This window comes from Takifugu flavidus, chromosome 21 (genome assembly GCF_003711565.1).
Source record: "Takifugu flavidus isolate HTHZ2018 chromosome 21, ASM371156v2, whole genome shotgun sequence".
Lineage (NCBI taxonomy): Eukaryota > Metazoa > Chordata > Actinopteri > Tetraodontiformes > Tetraodontidae > Takifugu > Takifugu flavidus.
In genome coordinates, this window is record NC_079540.1 from 10,422,771 (window position 1) to 10,440,185 (window position 17,415).

The window sequence follows — 17,415 nt, forward strand, 5'->3', positions numbered from 1 at the left end:
ATGATAAATTACCAGCTTATAATATGGACAACAGATACCGGTACTGTATTTAATGGTGTTCAGTAGCTGCTCAGTCATCTTCAATCTTTTTTGAGTATGTAAAAGTATTCTCCACATCACCATAGCCTGTATTCTAATTACTTTTGGTACCTTGCCAAAAACGGGATTTTTATAATATACCCTAAATTGCGTCATGACTGTAAATTTGTGTATAGAGATCTTATCACAGATTAAAGAATTCTTACTGTTAAGGCTGTCAAGAATGAATGAGGTTGAGAAATCTATTTTGGTTTCTTTATTTCCCACAGAACTTCCTGAAAGGCTGTACGTCACCGCAGCCACTTGTTTATTTTCTGTTATCTCTGCTTCATAATTATTGGATCATGTAAGGAGGAACAATGAGCCAACACCAGTTGCTCCCAGTGAGCAGCTGCCTCTACTGCTGACTGTTCAACTTACAAATATATAGATTCCTCCCAAAGAGGAATTTCCACATTGCTGTTTGAGAACATCCACCTTTACATCCACCTTCTATGCGGTGGTCTGCTGGAGCTGTGGAAGCTCAGAGAGGGACAGGAAGAGACTCAGCAAACTGGTTAGAAGGGCTGGCTCAGTCCTGGACTGTTCTCTGGACCCCAATGACGAGGTGGGTGAGAGGAGGATGTTAGCTAAGCTGACATCAATTATGGACACCCCCTCTCACCCCTACACGAGACTGTGGGGGCCTTAAGCAGCTCCTTCAGCAGCAGACTGTTACACCCACGGTGTAAAAGGGAGCGTTACCGCAGGTCATTAATCCCAACGGCCGTCAGATTGTTCAACATGCACTACTCCTAATGCAGCACCAATAACCCAGGGTTGGCATATTTGCACTAACTAATCATCCTACCTCTGGAATGTCTTATTTGCACCTTCATTTTTCTTCACACTGTCTCCTTCTGTACATAATTTTTAATTTCTGTATATACTGAATAATGTACATAGTAATGTACATAATATAAGAGTCTTTTTATTTTTTTTATTTTAGTACTTTTCTGTATTGTACACCACGGGCTACCGCTGTAACGTGTAATTTCCCGGATGTGGGATCTATAAAGTTTCCTTATCCTTATCCTTATCCTTATCCTTATCCTTATCCTTATCCTTAACAGCACCTTTAGACAGCAGGGAGAACTCCTGCATCTCAGAACAGCCCTCAGCCTTGGTGGTTAGGGTTAAGGGTTGGTTAGTGGTTGTGTTCCGTTCCAATAACTGTGGTTTGCTGTGTTGTTCTTGTTCTTCCATTTCCATATTATTTAATGGAGATTACTTTTTATCCTGTTCTAGCAGCTAAGATAACATTGGTGATGGATCCGTGAATGTAGCCTAACCCTAACCCAGTCCACAGTCATGTCAAGGGGGTCTTCCATCTGTGCAGATGGCAGAAATGATGTAAACTCAGATTAAAATGTCCACCCACGATGATTCATATCCAGTTATCTTTTTTTTATTATTCCATCTAAATGCCAGCCCAGTTCATTGGAATAGACTGGTTAAATGTTGACCTTTGATCCACTGAAATGATAAGCAGCATTTTAGGTTTTGGTGTTTATCATCAGTCAGACATGTTTCTTGTAAAAGGCCATATCCAAATCATGGCACGTGCGAAATAAAAATAAGTTTCTTCTTTATATGAAGGAAACCTTTAAGGCTTGATGTCCTGTAATGTAATTAAGCTGGTTTACTGATTAATGCAGTGCTTGAAAGCTGTTTCCCTGGCAGTTGCAGGTTGACCATTTCCTCATACTGGAAGTAACAAAGATACAAGAAAAACTTTAGAATTGCTTTAGATTTAGAACAACCTTGAATAATTCTAATCTAATCTAATCTATTCTAAACCTGCAGATGGTAGAAAGACATCTGCAGCTACAGCTGTGGGCCACATTGGGAAGCACTCACAGCCACCTTGGTCCCAGCATAAATATTCATATGGAGGTCTCACAACAGGGGTGGCACGGTGGTGTGGTGGTTAGCACTGTTGCCTCACAGCAAGAAGGCCCCGGGTTCGATCCCCGGTTGGGACTGATTGGGGACTTTCTGTGTGGAGTTTGCATGTTCTCCCTGTGCCTGCGTGGGTTCTCTCCGGGTACTCCGGCTTCCTTCCACAGTCCAAAGACATGCATGATTGGGGATTAGGTTAATTGGAAACTCTAAATTGCCCGTAGGTGTGAGTGTGAGAGTGAATGGTTGTGTATGTGTTAGCCCTGCGATTGACTGGCGACCAATCCAGGGTGTACCCTGCCTCCGCCCATTGAGCTGGGATAGGCTCCAGCCCCCCCGCGACCCTCAGTGGAGGAACAAGCGGTAGAAAATGAGTGAGTGAGAGAGTGAGGTCTCACAACAGGACGAATCTGGCTCCAGTTCTGGACTTAGGACATCTCTGTGTGTGCACGTTTGTTTGTGCATGTGTGGAGTGCTTCATTCACTCAAAACCATGAGTGTGTATGAGTGAGTGTGTGAGTGTGGGGAGACTCCTTCCTTTCACACCTGGGACCCCTTGAAATGGTGGTGGCCAAAGCAGATGGATGGATGGATGGATGGATGAAAAGTACCACTCATGTACTTACATGTTCTATGCTTATTCTTTCTTCTACCGGTCCTTCCCCTTCGCCTCCCTTTCTACCCAGCCGGCCACCAGCAGGATGGTTCCGCCCATATGAGCCTGGTCCTGCTCAAGGGTTTTTCCTGTTAAAGGGGAATTTTTCCTACCTCTGTTGCTAGTTAGGGTCAGGCCCTAGGATTCTGTAGAGCGCCTAGAGACAATTTTGAGTGTAACAAATGCTATAGAAATAAAGATGGATGGATGGATGGATGGATGGATGAATCTGGTCTGACACCAGTTTAACTTTGAAGGTCACCTGAGCGTCGGCGTGGTGTCCAATATGTCTGCTTTTATTTGAAGTGTAAACAGGCTTGTGCAGGTTTCCCTGCTTTAATTCCCATAGTGTGGTGTAATAACACAAATCATCCAGCTGAGTGTAGACATTAATAAAGTAATAATACTTTAGCATCGTTATTCACAGAATACAATGATAGTGTTAGATAAAGCAGTCTTTATTTTATTGTGATCCATTTGTGGAACTGAAGTAACCCCAGATGTTTTGGGGAGTTCCTTCTCCACCACCTGGATTTGATAGAAGAGCTTCTCCAAAGTGCGGCTCCTTCAGGATGTTGCTAAGACCTCTAATGTCCACAGTCAGACATGTTTGATTAATTCAAGTTTCCGCATCTTCATCTTCCTGCTTCCTGATCATTAATTCGGTACCTTCCTGAGGTCATTTCACCAAAGCTGTCAACAGACATGCTGTGGAAACAGCTCCTCCGCCCATGCTGGTGGCCTGAAGGAAACTGGTTCTGCCTTCGTGGTGTCCATGCGTTTGCTTTGTCAACCTAATTGAAATAATGAAACGTCCAGAAACAGATTCAGTTGTGTCGGATAAGAAATGGTGAGCTCAAGACTGGGAACAAACCAGTTGTACTCAAGCTGGTGGTTGTCCTTAAACTCCTGAAAATGTTACAATGGTTAATTTCCTGAATGTCTCATATTGAGAGTGTGTCCCCTCAGGGTCAACAGGAGCTCACGCTGCTGTTTAATGGGTAACTGGGGGAGGGTGTTCTGGGGGGGGAAATGATTAATAGAAAAGACAGCAAACTTCCCAGTAAGGGTCATTTAGAAGTCTCTGTCACCAAAACATGGAGGTATAGTGGCCATGGAGGCTCAACATGGTCCCTGCTGTGGGGAGCTGAGCCGAGGGACTGCTGGTGTCCAGCAGTGGACTATACAGTGGAATACTGTTTAACACACGTATTTATTTAAAGACAAAACCATGATTCTATTTCAAAATATGATTGTTAATAATCAGTAGAATCAACTTGGACCTGAAATCTTCTCCGTGAACTGCAGAACTACAAAAGATAAAATATAGATTCAAATAAAGCTGATTTTCTTCCAGAGGAGAAATATGAGTTCCAAGTCATTGGGTGTCTATTTATATGTACAAAAATAATATATAATCTAATATATTCATGTATGGTACTGGTCAGAACAAGAACTCCTCCCAGTTATCAGAAACCTTCCCATTATTCCTGTTTGCTGGAGAAATGAGCGAAAACTTCCTCATGAAACCTTTTCAGTAAGTGACATTGAGCATCAGCTCCTTTATTGAGGAAAGTGGCCCGACGAGCTGATCTGCGTCGAGCTGGGAGGAGCCACTCCGGTATCAGGATGGGCTGAACCTCACCTGTCTTAAAACACACGCTCGTGGTGAGACAGGAGGAATGAGCGGCTCACACTCGGCTGACTGAAGGTTACCATGGCAGCCAAGAGGCGCTTTGCACTTTGTCTCTGCACTTTACTGCTGCTGTCCACAACTCCCTGTCTGAGCAGTGATGCTGGACTCAGCACCAGCCCCAATGAGCACGGAAACACATCCAGTTCTGGCTCAGAGACAGGACATGAGACGGGCGGACAAGGTGGACATGAAGCAGAGCCCATCACTACTCTACCAATTGTGAGCTGGAAGTGGGAACATGTTAAGACCCCCTACCTGGTGGCCCTCTGGGTCCTGGTTGGCTGGCTCTGCAAACTGGGTGAGTCCTGACCCGTCTGTCCCCCGTATGTCCATCAACTGTCTGTTCTCTGTCTGACAGTCCCCTGACTGTCTGTTCTACGACTGTATGTCCTCCCTTTGTTTGTCCTCTGATTTCCTGTCCCCTTACTGTCTGTCCACCCAATTGGGTGTCCACCGACTTGCTGACCTCCCACTGTCAGTCCTTTGACCGTCTGTTATTCAGCTGTCTGTCCCCTGACTGTCTGTCCACCAACTGGCTGTCCTCCCTGACTGTCAAATGACAGAAAGTTATAGGACATTCCATCGATTGTCTGTCCTCCCTCGGTCTGTCCACTGACTGCCTGCTCTCCGACTGACTTTCCTCCCTCTGGCTATCCCCTGACTGTCTGTCCCTGACTGTCTGTCCTCTGACTGTCTGTCCCCTGACTGTCTGTCCCCTGACTGTCTGTCTCTGACTGTCTGTCCCTGACTGTCTGTCCCCTGACTGTCTGTCCCCTGACTGGCTGTCCCCTGACTGTCTGTCCCCTGACTGTCTGTCCACTGACTGGCTGTCCACTGACTGGCTGTCCACCAACTTGCTGTCCTCCGACTGTCAGTCCTGCCGCTGTCTGTCCTCCAAATATTAGTGATGAGCACCAACCCTGTAAAATTAAGATTTCCAAAAAGTTAGTTAAACTGTCTGTCTGTCTGTCTGTCTGTCTGTCTGTTTTTCAATTAAATTGATCTTAACGATTTTGTGTGTGGGGGGGGCGTGCATGTGTGCGTGTGTGTGTGTGTGTGTGTGTGTGTGTGTGTGTGTTGTGTGTTGTGTGTGTGTGTGCGGGCGTGGCGCGTGTGGTGCGTGTGTGTGGATGAGGGGGGTTGTGTGTGAGTGAGTGAGTGTGTGTGTGTGTGTGTGTTTGTGTTTGTTGCGTGGTTGTGTGCGCACACATGTGTGTGCGTGGGTGAGGGGGGTGAGGGGGGGTTGGTGGGTGTGAGGGTGCGTGTGCGCATGTGTGTGCGTGTGTGTGGATGAAGGGGGGTGTGTGAGTGAGTGTCTGTGTGTGTGTGCGCACATGTGTGTGTGTGTGTGGGTGAGGGGGGGTGGTGTGGTGTACGTTGCGTGCATGCATGCGGCATGTGCGCACACGTGTGTAGGCATGTGTGTGTGTGTGGGTGTGTGTGGGGGGCGTGCGCATGTGTGTGTGCGTGTGTGATGAAGGGGGGGTGGTTGTGTGAGTAGTGGAGGTGTGTGTGTGTGGTGTGTGGTGCGGGCGTGTGCGCATGTGTGTGCGTGTGTGTGGATGAAGGGGGTTGTGTGTGAGTGAGTGTCTGTGTGTGTGTGTGTGTGTGTGTGGTGTGTGTGTGTGTGCGTGTGCGTGTGTGCGCACATGTGGTGCGTGTGTGGGTGAGGGGGGGTGTGTGGTGTGTGGGCGTGCATGCATGCGTGCATGTGCGCACACGTGTGTAGGCATGTGTGTGGTGTGGGCGGTGCGCATGTGTGTGCGTGTGTGTGGATGAAGGGGGTTGTGTGTGAGTGAGTGTCTGTTGTGTGTGTGTGTGTGTGTGCGGGCGTGTGCGCATGTGTGTGCGTGTGTGTGGATGAAGGGGGTTGTGTGTGAGTGAGTGTCTGTGTGTGTGTGTGTGTGTGTGTGGTGTGTGTGTGTGTGCGTGTGCGTGTGTGCGCACATGTGTGTGCGTGTGGGTGAGGGGGGTTGTGTGTGTGTACGTGCGTGCATGCATGCGTGCGTGTGCGCACACGTGTGTAGGCATGTGTGTGTGTGGGTGTGTGTGGTTCGTAATATAATTTCACCTAATATTTTATATTACAGGGAACTGAAAGCTGATCTGAGTCATTGGATTTATTTATAACCATAAAAACAACAGGATATAACAGGAGTCAGGCGTGAAATCAGTCATGTGTTCATAGAGTTTGAATTCAGTTCAACAATGTTCACACAGCAACTGCTACAATTGTAGTGTGTCTGTACAGACAGCCAGACGTGGCTATGTGTGTAACTACGTGTGGTTATCAGCATCAGTTCACTTTTTTCTAGTGTCTCATCAAAAACAATCGGTCAGTGAGTGTTACTACCTGATGGGGGCTGATTTTGAGCCCTGGGGAATCTGGAGCACACCTCCATCAGGTATGACGAGTTCCAGCTGTGACAGAATTCAGCAGGAGGTTCTGGACGCCCGGTTGTAACGGACAGAGACGCTGACTTTACTGCTCTGACCTCTGTCCCAGGAAGTGCTGGTGTCCTTCTGTGGTCACATTAATTCATGTGTACACAACAGACCCCAATGGGATGTGTCCAGGTGTGTGTTTGTGTGTTTGTGTGTATACCTCCAACAACATAAATATGGGACTTCTGTTCTCTGTAAATGACCCTGATAACGAGCAGAAACACAGCCAGGTAACTTTCTCTCTCCGTTACACTCGACTGTGGCTGTTGTGTTGCTGTTAATCTGTGTCCAGCATTTCAATCAATGGCAGCTGTAAGAAGAGTTCAGCTGTAGATATGATGGCCGTCCGGTGGATAAAGGTTATTGAAAGGTTCCTTATTTAGTCCCTTTTTTGTTGGTCAGTTTTTTTTAGTTTAAGGGTCAGATGTTGATTCTGGGTGAGAATTTATAAAGAACTCAGCTTTGTGAGACACTTTTCTGAAGGATTTTCCACCATTTAGTGTCTGCTGCTGATCTACAAAGCTGTCTTTGTCCTTGTGCTCATCAGAGGACAATGGACAACAAACAGAAGCGTCTGTAATCAAAAGCTCATGTTCACGTGTCTCAGGTGTGACCTCACCCTGACGCCTCACAGCAGAATTAGCTTATTTTCTCCTGTCCTTTCTGGATTTGATCCTTGTAGAAGCCCTTGGGATGCTCCTGGTTATCCTGGTGATCCTGGTGATCCGTCCTCAGGAAAACCTGCAGACATTTACGAACCAGCTCATTCCTACAGGGTTGAGCCGACAGCAGCGCCTTTACATTTGATCAGTTTACTTTTCAGGATTGTCTTGATATTCCAGCATTTCATAATGTTGACCTCACCAAAGCAGATATCATATGAGGCCTCTCTCTACATCTTATTATCTTACTAAATCACCATTAAAATGAAGAAATGTTTCAAAATAAAGGAAATGACCTTTATGTGGTGATGAATGAGGCTATTCTGGTTTGATTAATGGTTCACATCTGGTGAACCTGTTCCCTTAACTGTGAGCAGCAGCAGCGTTGGAGTTCATTAAACGCACGAATTCACGCCCGATTGCAGCTTAATGTTCTCGTAAAAATGATTCACAACAGTCACAAAGCAACTGAAATGTAGGATGACTGGATCAGTTCTGGTCACACATGAATGACAACAAGAACAAAAGAGCCGTCCGTGCACGTATTTCAGGTGTGATTAAGGTTGTCCCATGACCACTTTACTTTGGTAAACGTGTCTATTCTCTTTTCACACATAGACTTTCGTTTTGTTTTTGTATCCAGTGATGTCTGTGTAAATTCTCAGTCATCCAGGTCATTGTATCCAAGGTAGTTTTTCTCTGTCAACTGGACTGGGTTTCTTCTCTTGAAGACGTTTCGCCTTCTATCCAGAAGGCTTCTTCAGTTCTGAAATCGCTGGGGAGAGAGCTTGAAAATATATAGCCCCTGTGGACCATTAGCATGCCAATGATCTGGGTGGTCACCTGAGAGTCGTTTCACCTCAACACCTCAACAGAAACTAGGTGAACAACCCGACCAACGACCCTGCTGACGACTCTCAGGTGACCACCCAGATCATTGGCATGCTAATGGTCCACAGGGGCTATATATTTTCAAGCTCTCTCCCCAGCGATTTCAGAACTGAAGAAGCCTTCTGGATAGAAGGCGAAACGTCTTCAAGAGAAGAAACCCAGTCCAGTTGACAGAGAAAAACTACCTTGGATGTATCCAGTGATTCCTCTCAGGGAACCAGAGTGTGTTACAGAATTAGTCATCAACTGAATGTAAAACCTAAAGTGTGTTGATGTGACAGAGAAAAGAGTCAGACAGGCAGCAAAGTCAGCTCCTGGATCCTTGGATATCAGCTATGGTGTCCTTTAATCCCCGTGGGACAGTTAAAGATCTACATCCGGCACTAAATCATCTCTGCTCTCAGTTTGTGTGCGAACATTTGTCTCATTTTTAACATCACTGTCAATCATTACAGAACTTGAAAGAAAACATTCCTAAACTCTCCTTGTGAGCTGACCTCTACTCCCTCACACGCACGAGGCTGGAAAATAGAGGAGTTCAGGAAAGCTGAGTGAATATGTGAGTCACAGGAGAGCAGTTAAAAAAGCTGACAAGAGGAGGCTCAGTGCTTCACCTTCTTTATCTGGACCATGCAGCCGTCTCAGCGGGTCTGTCTGAGGTTTCTGCTCTGCCTGGCAGCATCTGTGATGACTGTGAATGCAGATGAGGTCCAGACGAAACCTTCCAGGTCAAACCTGACTGGTGGTGAAGACTGGACACCAGGAATCCCCATTGTGACCTTTAAGTGGCACCACGTGAAGGGACCTTGTCTAGTGGTGCTGTGGATTCTGGTAGTTGGGGTGTGTAAACTGGGTATGTAATGTTACCATGGTGATAGTCCAGCAGTGCTTTCAGAAGGATGACGAGGAGCCCCTGTCACTGGTTCCTTTTCATCTCCCAAGATTCCTTGGGTCACATAGGAGAGGAAGGTTGAAGGAATGAGTTTTAATGATTTGATGAAGATTCCATCTTTGTATCTCAAAAACCAGTAAAAGTTTGAGGATGACTAAATGTTGAGGAGTTTTGGTGCTTTTTGGAGGTTTTTGGTTGAGTTTGAACCAACTGAACTGTTGATGTAGATCAGACGAAGAAGTCAAGGAGAAACTCTTCACTTAGTCAGAGTGTGGGTCTGGATTCCAACCTGAACACTAGTCAATATAAAAAGATGGACTTTCATGGAAAATGGCCTCAGCCTGTGAGGAAAAGGTCAGCACGATACCCTCTTCCTTCTATTATTCTGTGACTAAATAACCCTCTCCTGTGGGTTAAAGTGCACAAATATAAAGCAGCAAACCAGACTTGGGTCTAGTTTGAACATGTTTGTCCCACCTGAAGTCTTGCAAGAAGGTTCCATCGGCTATAAATGAGTAATAAGAGCAAACATCGGTTAATCATACGCTCAGAATAAAAAGCAATATTTTCTCAGTGGAGTGAAAAAGTTGATGATTTGTGAATTTTGCAACAGAGAGATTTAGTTTTATGGTTTAGTTGTGATGGATGTGAGATCCGCTCGTCTATCTGCTCACGTCCATCTTCTCCTCCCTCAGTCATCGAGGCCAACCACCAGGTGACCAACATCATTCCGGAGAGCGCCCTGCTCATATGCTTTGGCTTCATTCTGGGCGGGATAGTTTGGGGTGCAGACAAGGTGCAGAGCTTCAAGCTGGACCCAACGGTCTTCTTTTTCTACCTGCTGCCTCAAATCATCCTGGATACTGGCTACTCCATGCCCAACAAGCTCTTCTTCAGCAACCTGGGGGGTATTCTGGTCTATGCTGTTATTGGTACCTGCTGGAACGCCGCCAGCCTGGGGTTGTCTCTTTGGGGATGTCATATGGGCGGGGCCATGGGTAAGTCTCCAGAATTCTGAGATACCACGTGTTAATGTTGCTGGTCCTCTAGAGGAGAGTTCATCTGAGACTAACCTCGTTGTTCTCCTGATGTCAGGGGACCTGGACATCGGGCTGCTGCAGTATCTTCTCTTTGGCAGTCTGATTGCCGCGGTGGACCCCGTCGCCGTCATCGCCGTGTTCGAGCAGGTCCACGTCAACGAGGTTCTCTTCATCATGGTGTTCGGGGAGTCGCTGCTGAACGACGGCGTGACAGTGGTTCGTTTTTCAGGCTTCACACAGACTCAATTTGAACAAATACATAATTACTGCTTGGGTTTGTCACAAACCTGGACTTCCTGGACCGCTCAGAACAGCTCAGGAACCAGAATTCATCCCAATCCCAGAAGATTTCTTTGTAGAACATGATTAAATAGTTTCATTCATGTCAGTGTTTTTAACTGGTTTACTTTTTTTAGGTGCTCTTTAATGTGTTTGACGCATTTGTGTCGTTGGGAGGATCCAAAATCAATGCAGTGGAGATCATCAAAGGAATAGGTGAAGCCTGATGTTTGCTGAGGAACATCATTCCTGCAGCAGAGATGCTAACTGTCATTCTCCGCTCTTACAGTTTCCTTCTTCGTGGTGGCATTTGGTGGGTCCCTGGTTGGGTTTGTCTTTGGACTCCTGATCTCTCTTCTGACCAGGTTCACCAAAAACATCCAGATCATCGAGCCCGGTTTCGTCTTCGTCTTAGGGTACCTGGCCTACCTGACAGCGGAGATGTTGTCCCTATCCGCCATCCTTTCGTCAGTACACTGAAAGAGAAGCAGCAGATTTCACAACATTAACATGGGTCTGATCAACATTTCTGCATTTGGAATTTCAGGATAGTCTTTTGTGGAATATGCTGTCAGAAGTACATCAACTCAAACATGGACGAGAAGTCCGTCATCACGGTCAAATATGTGATGAAGGTTCTGGCCAACGGCTCGGAAACTATCATATTTGTCTTCCTCGGCATCTCAGCCATTGATAAGGCGATCTGGGTGTGGAACACGGGCTTCATCCTCCTCACTCTCCTCTTCATCTTTATCTACAGAATTATAGGTGAGGCTTCTCCCTCTGCTGGTGCAGGATCTGACCTTCTTTGATCTTCCTGCTCTACACTCTCACTGTGCTTGTGGCTGCGACTCTACAGGTGTCTTCTTCCTCACCTGGATCCTAAACAAGTTCCGGCTGGTACCCTTAGAGTTCATAGACCAGGTGATTATGAGCTACGGTGGGCTGCGAGGGGCCGTCGCTTACGGTCTGGCGACGTTGCTAGATGAGAACAAGATAAAGGAGAAGAATCTCATGATCTGTACAACCCTCATCGTGGTGTACTTCACTGTCATTCTTCAGGTAGCCACCACCGGTCTCCGCTGCTTCACCAGTTTTCATCACCATTCTTGTTCATCTCATCTTCCTTTTGCTTTAACCTTCTCGCAGGGAATCACAATGAAACCTCTTGTCACTTGGCTTAAAGTGAGAAGAGCCGCAGCTGGTGATGTCACACTTATGGAAAAGGTGCACAACAAGGTAAAACTCACAATCAAACGGCAGAAATGACCACATCCTTCCTGGGTGGTACTACATGTTCTTCTCCTCTGGTTTAGATGTTTGATCACATACTTGTGGCCATAGAAGATGTATCAGGACAGATAGGACACAACTACATGAGAGACAAGTATGGGAAAACTTACAACCGCTTTAAAATGATTGTTTAGATGAAGATGCAGCTTTTGACTGTTCTCTGTTCAGATGGAAACATTTCGAGGAGAAGTGGATGTCTAAATTGTTGATGAAGCCATCTGCCAGGAAGAACCAGGATCACGTCTTCAGTGTTTTCCACCAACTGAACCTGAAGGATGCAGCCAGTTATGTGGCTGAGGTGAGCTTTGTGTTTTACTACTACATTTAAGACAGCCAAGATAAAGGAGATAAAGGAACTCCTGTGGGGTCCCTGTTGCAGGGAGAACGCCGGGGCTCTCTGGAGTTTTTCCGTAATGGAAATGCAGTCATCAACTTCAAGAAAAAGTTTGGTGAAGAATTTTCTGAAGTGCTGCCCGACATCACAGCTGATGTGTCGAATGAACATGGTCCCACTGGGTGAGTGCTCCCCTTAGTCACATGTACAGACTATGTGTGTGTGTGTGTGTGTGTGTGTGTGTGCGTGCGGAAACCTAAAGACATGTTCAAAAGAAAGACGTGAAATCCGTTTCAACCACAGCTCTCCTTTTTTTATGCCAGCTTTAGAAGAGATCCCGTCCCATCTGTGTGCCTGGAAATGGATGAGCCGGCCATGAAGGGCACCAGGGAGTCAGAGGACATTAACAGCCACCACCTGCTGCAGCAGCATCTCTATAAGGGCAGGAAACATGTGAGTAGCATCTCTTCTATCAATTACAGACTAATGGACCACTTATGCACTTCTCTACATGCGTAACTCTCATTTTTATTCTTGTTGTCGAGCCTCCACTGCAGCCAACTGTCACTCAAACTCTGTTGTGGTTTACAGCATCGTCACAGGTACAGTCGGGGCCGTCTGGATGTCAACCAGGATGAAAATGAGGTGCAGGAGATCTTCCAGAGGACCATGAGGAGCCGTCTGGAGTCCTTTAAATCGGCAAAGATGGGTGTGGCTCCACCTAAGCACATTACCAAACATCCAAAGAAAGACCAGCTGCAAAAGGTCAGGGGTCAAAGCAACTGCCTATAGCAGCATGACCATCAGATGTTCTTACCCTGTTATTTACTGAAAAGATCACTTTGATTTCCACAGATGCCAGAGCTGCCAGTGGATAAAAGCAGAAGTTACTACTCTGGTGATGAAGGTTTGTATTTTCACTCTTACAACACTTTTTTCAGTCCAGCTGGGGATTCCTCAAATCAAGTCTTTATGCTTTTTTCTAGATTTTGAGTTCACAGAGGCTGACAGCGCCTCTGGGAATGACACTGCAGGCAGTTCTTTCCCCATGTTCCCCTACAGAAGAGGAGGTAGGAACATCCAGCAGCTCCTTCATGGTTCAGATATGATGTCATTTCTTAATAATTAAAATGTGAATGTGTGCAGTCGGAGTGGAGAACCCGGCCTTCATGCCAGACGTGGACCCCGTAGCGCCGCTGCAGATCCCTCCGTGGTTGGCAGAGGCTGAGCTCAACAGCAGTATAGTGTCTCCTTCAGAACGGGCCCAGGTCAGGCTCCCTTGGACGCCCAGCAACCTGCGCCGCCTCGCTCCTCTTCGCATCAGCACTCGCTCCACTGATTCCTTCATGGAGGCCGATGCTCAGACCGCACCGCAGAGAGGCCGCGAGCGGCGGCCACCACCGCCGCCACCCCCGCCTCCCAAAGACAGTGACCACGTGTAGCTTTAGCCCTCCTCTGTCAGACAAGAACATTTCTGTGTCCCATAGACACCAAGGACATCTGTTTTGTTGATGAGCAGAATCTTCAAACTCACAACCTGTTACTTTTGTTATGCTTCACTGAGCAGAGGAGCATTGCAGATCCTGGGTGCACGCCGACGCCTCATTTAGCAGCATGTGCTCAATATTATTGTTACCCTGGATATAATGTAGAAAGCTTTTTATGAATGTAGATATTTATGATGTATATACAGATAATAAAAGAGAATGAAGCTTGGAAGAGTTCGGTGGCATTCTATCTTTATTTCATTCTTATCTTCAACTGTGAAAGGATTCATTTAAGGACAAAACCCTCACAAAATGATAAGAACATCAATTCTGTGTCCAGTTTTGCTTCCACAAAACAACAATGTTACAGAATTCTCAATTATTTAAAATTCTATGACAAAAAGTGCAGATGATAAATGGCTGTTGGTCAGAATCAATTGGTCAACTCTTGGTCAGGTCAATTAAAACTTGACAGTTTATTTCACTAAGATCTTTCACTGAAGATCTTTTTTTAATTTTATTTTTTGTGAGAAAAAGTATTAAAATTACCTATCAGACAAGTCGACATGAAAAAGAATTATCAGTCATTTCCAGTGTTAATAAAACAGCTGAGTTAGCGTCACACTCTGATATTAACGGATTTTAGTCCTTAAAAAAACCTAACCATGTCTGATTCATTATAAATAATCCATTTCTGAGCTTTCCAGCTGTTTTGTGATGTAGTCCAACAGCACTTTCTCATTTCCAGAGTCCTTCAGGTAAAAATGGGATCCATGAAGCAACCTGATGGTGAAATCTCCTGAAGTGATGCTTTTCCAGGCTGTCGAGTCATTAAATAAACAAGAAGAGACCACGACTCCAGTTAAATGATGCAGAACGTTGTTCTCCTCTTTCTTCTTTAATAATGGTAAATGATGACAGAAACCTCAACTGGCTCCATAGAACCAAAATATTTGTATTTGCTGCCATAATTTGTGACTTTGAAGTTTGGAGTCAGAATTGAGGTCAGGGGGTAAGTTGGGGATGGTTAGATTTGGGGTGGGGATGGGGCTTAGGGGTCCTTACAAAGATAGAAGTACATGAGTGTGTGGGTGTGTTAGAGAGAGAGAGACTCTGTGTATTAACCAGAGGACTAACCTTGTAGGTCATGGGGAACATCATCACTCCCATCAAAACATGTGACTGGGCAGGACAGCAGGGGGCACTCTGGTGGGGGACAGCTGAGGGAAGACAGAAGAAACTGAGCCTCCTCCCTGAGACCATGATGAGAGAGAAGGGAAACACACCTGTAGTTCTCCACCAGGTGCAGGTCAGCCTTCAGGGCTGGCAGGAAGAGCTGCAGGACTTGTGGGTTAGCCAGCAGCTCAGGGGGAGTTCCCCCAGCCACAGTCAGCCATTTAAGAAAGTCCTCATCAGATAAGTGGCTCCTCTTTGGGGCACTGAGCCGCATCTCTGACTGCAAAATCAAAAACAACAAAAACCTATTACAGTGTTCATGTTTCAGAAGTCTGTTGTGCATATGTTCATGTGTGGGTGTTTATAGGACTGTATATAGGTGCAAAGAGTATTATATCCACCTATGCATTGATATACATGTTACAATTGTATGTATTTATTCCTTTTGATACCTTAATAATAAGATGTTGGCAATATATGTTAGAGAATAAAATAATCAACAGGCCACAATGCAGGATTACAAATGTTTTTTCTTTTTCATGTTGAAAAAGTGTTTTTTTTTATATATTACGGTTTTTTGTGTTCCTCATTTCCTGTCTCACTTTAGCAAATATGTTTGAAAAATGATCTGTCTGTCTGTCGTCTGGTCTGGTCTGGTCAGGCCCACTCACATACGGTGCAGAGGCTCCAGACAGGAACAGGTGAACGGGTTCCAGGTTGTGGAGCCTCTTCAGAGCTTCTGCCACAGCCAAACTGGTGAAAGCCCCAAAACTAACACACAGATTTAAAAAGCTGTTTCTGAAGAAGCTTCATCTTTAAAAACCTCATTTGATTTGAAATACAAGTGGATTAACAGAAAGGATTAAGGTATAACAATGTGTGCAGTGATTAAAGTGTGTATTACTCATAAACTGGTATCATCCATGGAAATGGACTCCAGGGGAAAATGAAATGTAATGAAAATGATGTTTACACTTTTTATTATAACAACCAGGACTTTCTGCATGTTCTACCTGTGGCCAAAAAGAGCAAATGGCTTCTCTTTCAGCACCGGCAGCAATGTGCCAATAACTTCATCCACGATCTGCTGCATACTGTGAAAGAATGGCTCTTTGGCTCGGCTCTCTCTGCCTGGAAGTGTGACAGCCAACACTGGAAGAAACAGGAAATGGTGAAATAAATCTCCTGTACTTCATAGATGCTTCAGGCTGTACCTGTCAGGTGCACATGCACTGCTGTGGAGCATCTTTCAGGTGTTACCTTCGGTGGAGCAGCTGAGGACATTTCCCCAGCGTGCGTAGTGTATAGAGCCTCCACCTGCCCAGGGGAAACAAATCAACCTGTTCACAGCATCTGGCCTCTTCTTAAAACAGGTGATCACCTTTTCCATCTAAGATCAAATATCAAAGTCAATCAAAGCTGATTAACTTTTCCCCACCCCATTGTTAAAAAACAAGCAAAAATGCTGTTGCTTCAACAAAATCTATTTAACCTTAAAGCAAATATGTTGAGTCCCATATGAGTTTAATGTGTAAAACGACGATCTGTTGCTGTCAGTCCATTTATTTCTCCTGTCTCATTGTACTTCCTACTTCCTCTTCTTCGTTAGTAAACTGACTGGACAGGGCGGGAGAAGATTTACACTACCGCCACCTTTAGGTCATCTACAGACACTGCAGGGCCGAAAGAAAAGTAGCTTTTTAGTTTAGCATGTCATGTGTAACAATTTGTTAATAAAATCCTACTACCTGTCCTTTTAGATTTAGTCAAGAACCTATATTTAAACAAAATAAAACAAAAAAATCAATTTTAGACATTTTTCAATCCTCTGCTGATAATTAGGGTGGACCCAGATATAACAACAGATTATGAAACAATTATTCGAGTCAAAACTGAAATCATGAACACACAGTAAGCGATTTTCTTTACCAAGCTTGAGAGATTTAGTTAGAAGTGACTTTTTGCATTGACTGGCAGGCATTAATTTGGGTTAATGTCACTTTTCAAATCATATTGCAAATGTTCAGATTAGACAGAAGAGCAAAATCTGTCATTGGGGATGTTTGGGAGAGATCTGACTGGTAGTCATACCCTTTCTGTGGGAAATAACCCTTCATGCCCAGCAAGCCATTAACATTTAGCAAAAAAGAGACAGACAAAACCCTCTGGGCAGCCCGTGATTGTAGCAGCTATGAGTGGAACCTCTAGTATAGTACAGTACAGTACAATAACAGCAATAGAACTACCTATATCTTTTTTGCAAATTTCTCACAAACTAAGGACAAAGGCTCCACGATACTATTGCTTAATGAGTATAATGCTAGAGATGGACAACGGACACACATCTTAATCATAAGTCATGCATAAAACTGACGCCAACAGTTGAGGGACAGTTTTCAGGAAGTGACGTTGTTTTCGACAGTTGGTACATCCTGACAGGTCTCCCTCAGTGACGCGCATGGTCTGTCAAGGTACACGGCGTTGAGTAGCGGAATACCGGAAGTTATTACAACTGTCAAAATAAAGTAATTGCGGTGTAGCTGCGGCTGCCGGCAGTCTGAACAGAGAATCGCGGACGTGCATCG

General features: G+C 45.3%; 3 protein-coding genes across 7 annotated transcripts in view; 1 reads left to right on the forward strand and 2 right to left on the reverse strand.

Moving 5' to 3' along the window:
* Nucleotides 1–4,268: 4,268 nt before the first annotated feature.
* On the forward strand, nucleotides 4,269–13,888 carry slc9a3.1 (solute carrier family 9 member A3, tandem duplicate 1). The gene is made up of 16 exons (XM_057020501.1): nucleotides 4,269–4,629; nucleotides 9,917–10,219; nucleotides 10,317–10,477; nucleotides 10,678–10,756; nucleotides 10,830–11,007; nucleotides 11,088–11,308; nucleotides 11,400–11,602; nucleotides 11,690–11,779; nucleotides 11,857–11,927; nucleotides 12,002–12,131; nucleotides 12,213–12,349; nucleotides 12,491–12,620; nucleotides 12,759–12,932; nucleotides 13,023–13,074; nucleotides 13,154–13,237; nucleotides 13,314–13,888. Exons 1-16 carry the CDS (start codon nucleotides 4,353–4,355, stop codon nucleotides 13,607–13,609), a joined length of 2,586 nt encoding a protein of 861 aa, XP_056876481.1. The 5' UTR covers nucleotides 4,269–4,352; the 3' UTR covers nucleotides 13,610–13,888.
* LOC130518149 (myelin basic protein-like) overlaps nucleotides 10,882–17,415 on the reverse strand; it is a 54,825-nt gene continuing 48,291 nt past the window's right edge. The window contains exon 5 of one of the 2 annotated variants that reach the window (XM_057020540.1): nucleotides 10,882–10,894. The gene's annotated coding sequence lies outside the window, so the exon portion shown is untranslated. The remainder of the gene's footprint in view (nucleotides 10,895–17,415) is intronic. The other variant, XM_057020537.1, reaches the window with a different exon arrangement.
* Nucleotides 13,890–17,415, reverse strand: olah (oleoyl-ACP hydrolase). 4 transcript variants are annotated; one of them, XM_057020527.1, is made up of 7 exons: nucleotides 17,205–17,415; nucleotides 16,091–16,220; nucleotides 15,844–15,982; nucleotides 15,502–15,601; nucleotides 14,941–15,110; nucleotides 14,792–14,874; nucleotides 13,890–14,474 (listed from the first exon to the last, which is right to left on the reverse strand). In XM_057020527.1, the coding sequence occupies exons 1-7, from the start codon at nucleotides 17,259–17,261 to the stop codon at nucleotides 14,332–14,334; spliced, it is 822 nt and encodes a 273-aa protein (XP_056876507.1). In that variant the 5' UTR covers nucleotides 17,262–17,415; the 3' UTR covers nucleotides 13,890–14,331. The 4 variants fall into 4 exon arrangements, with proteins under 4 accessions (XP_056876507.1, XP_056876510.1, XP_056876509.1 ...); XM_057020530.1 differs by having other exon boundaries at nucleotides 16,045–16,220; nucleotides 17,205–17,220; XM_057020529.1 differs by lacking the exon at nucleotides 17,205–17,415 and adding an exon at nucleotides 16,323–17,058 and having other exon boundaries at nucleotides 16,045–16,220.

Excerpts from the sequence above, each read along its gene's own strand:
- slc9a3.1 (XM_057020501.1), top strand. The coding sequence starts at position 4,353 with ATGGCAGCCAAGAGGCGCTTTGCACTTTGTCTCTGCACTTTACTGCTG. Across the intron at positions 10,478-10,677 it reads TGAACGACGGCGTGACAGTG|GTGCTCTTTAATGTGTTTGA; the intron begins GTTCGTTTTTCA and ends TACTTTTTTTAG. Across the intron at positions 11,603-11,689 it reads ACTTCACTGTCATTCTTCAG|GGAATCACAATGAAACCTCT; the intron begins GTAGCCACCACC and ends ACCTTCTCGCAG.
- olah (XM_057020527.1), bottom strand. The coding sequence starts at position 17,261 with ATGTACCAACTGTCGAAAACAACGTCACTTCCTGAAAACTGTCCCTCA. Across the intron at positions 15,602-15,843 it reads TTTGCTCTTTTTGGCCACAG|TTTTGGGGCTTTCACCAGTT; the intron begins GTAGAACATGCA and ends TCTGTGTGTTAG. Across the intron at positions 14,875-14,940 it reads CACCTGGTGGAGAACTACAG|CTGTCCCCCACCAGAGTGCC; the intron begins GTGTGTTTCCCT and ends GTCTTCCCTCAG.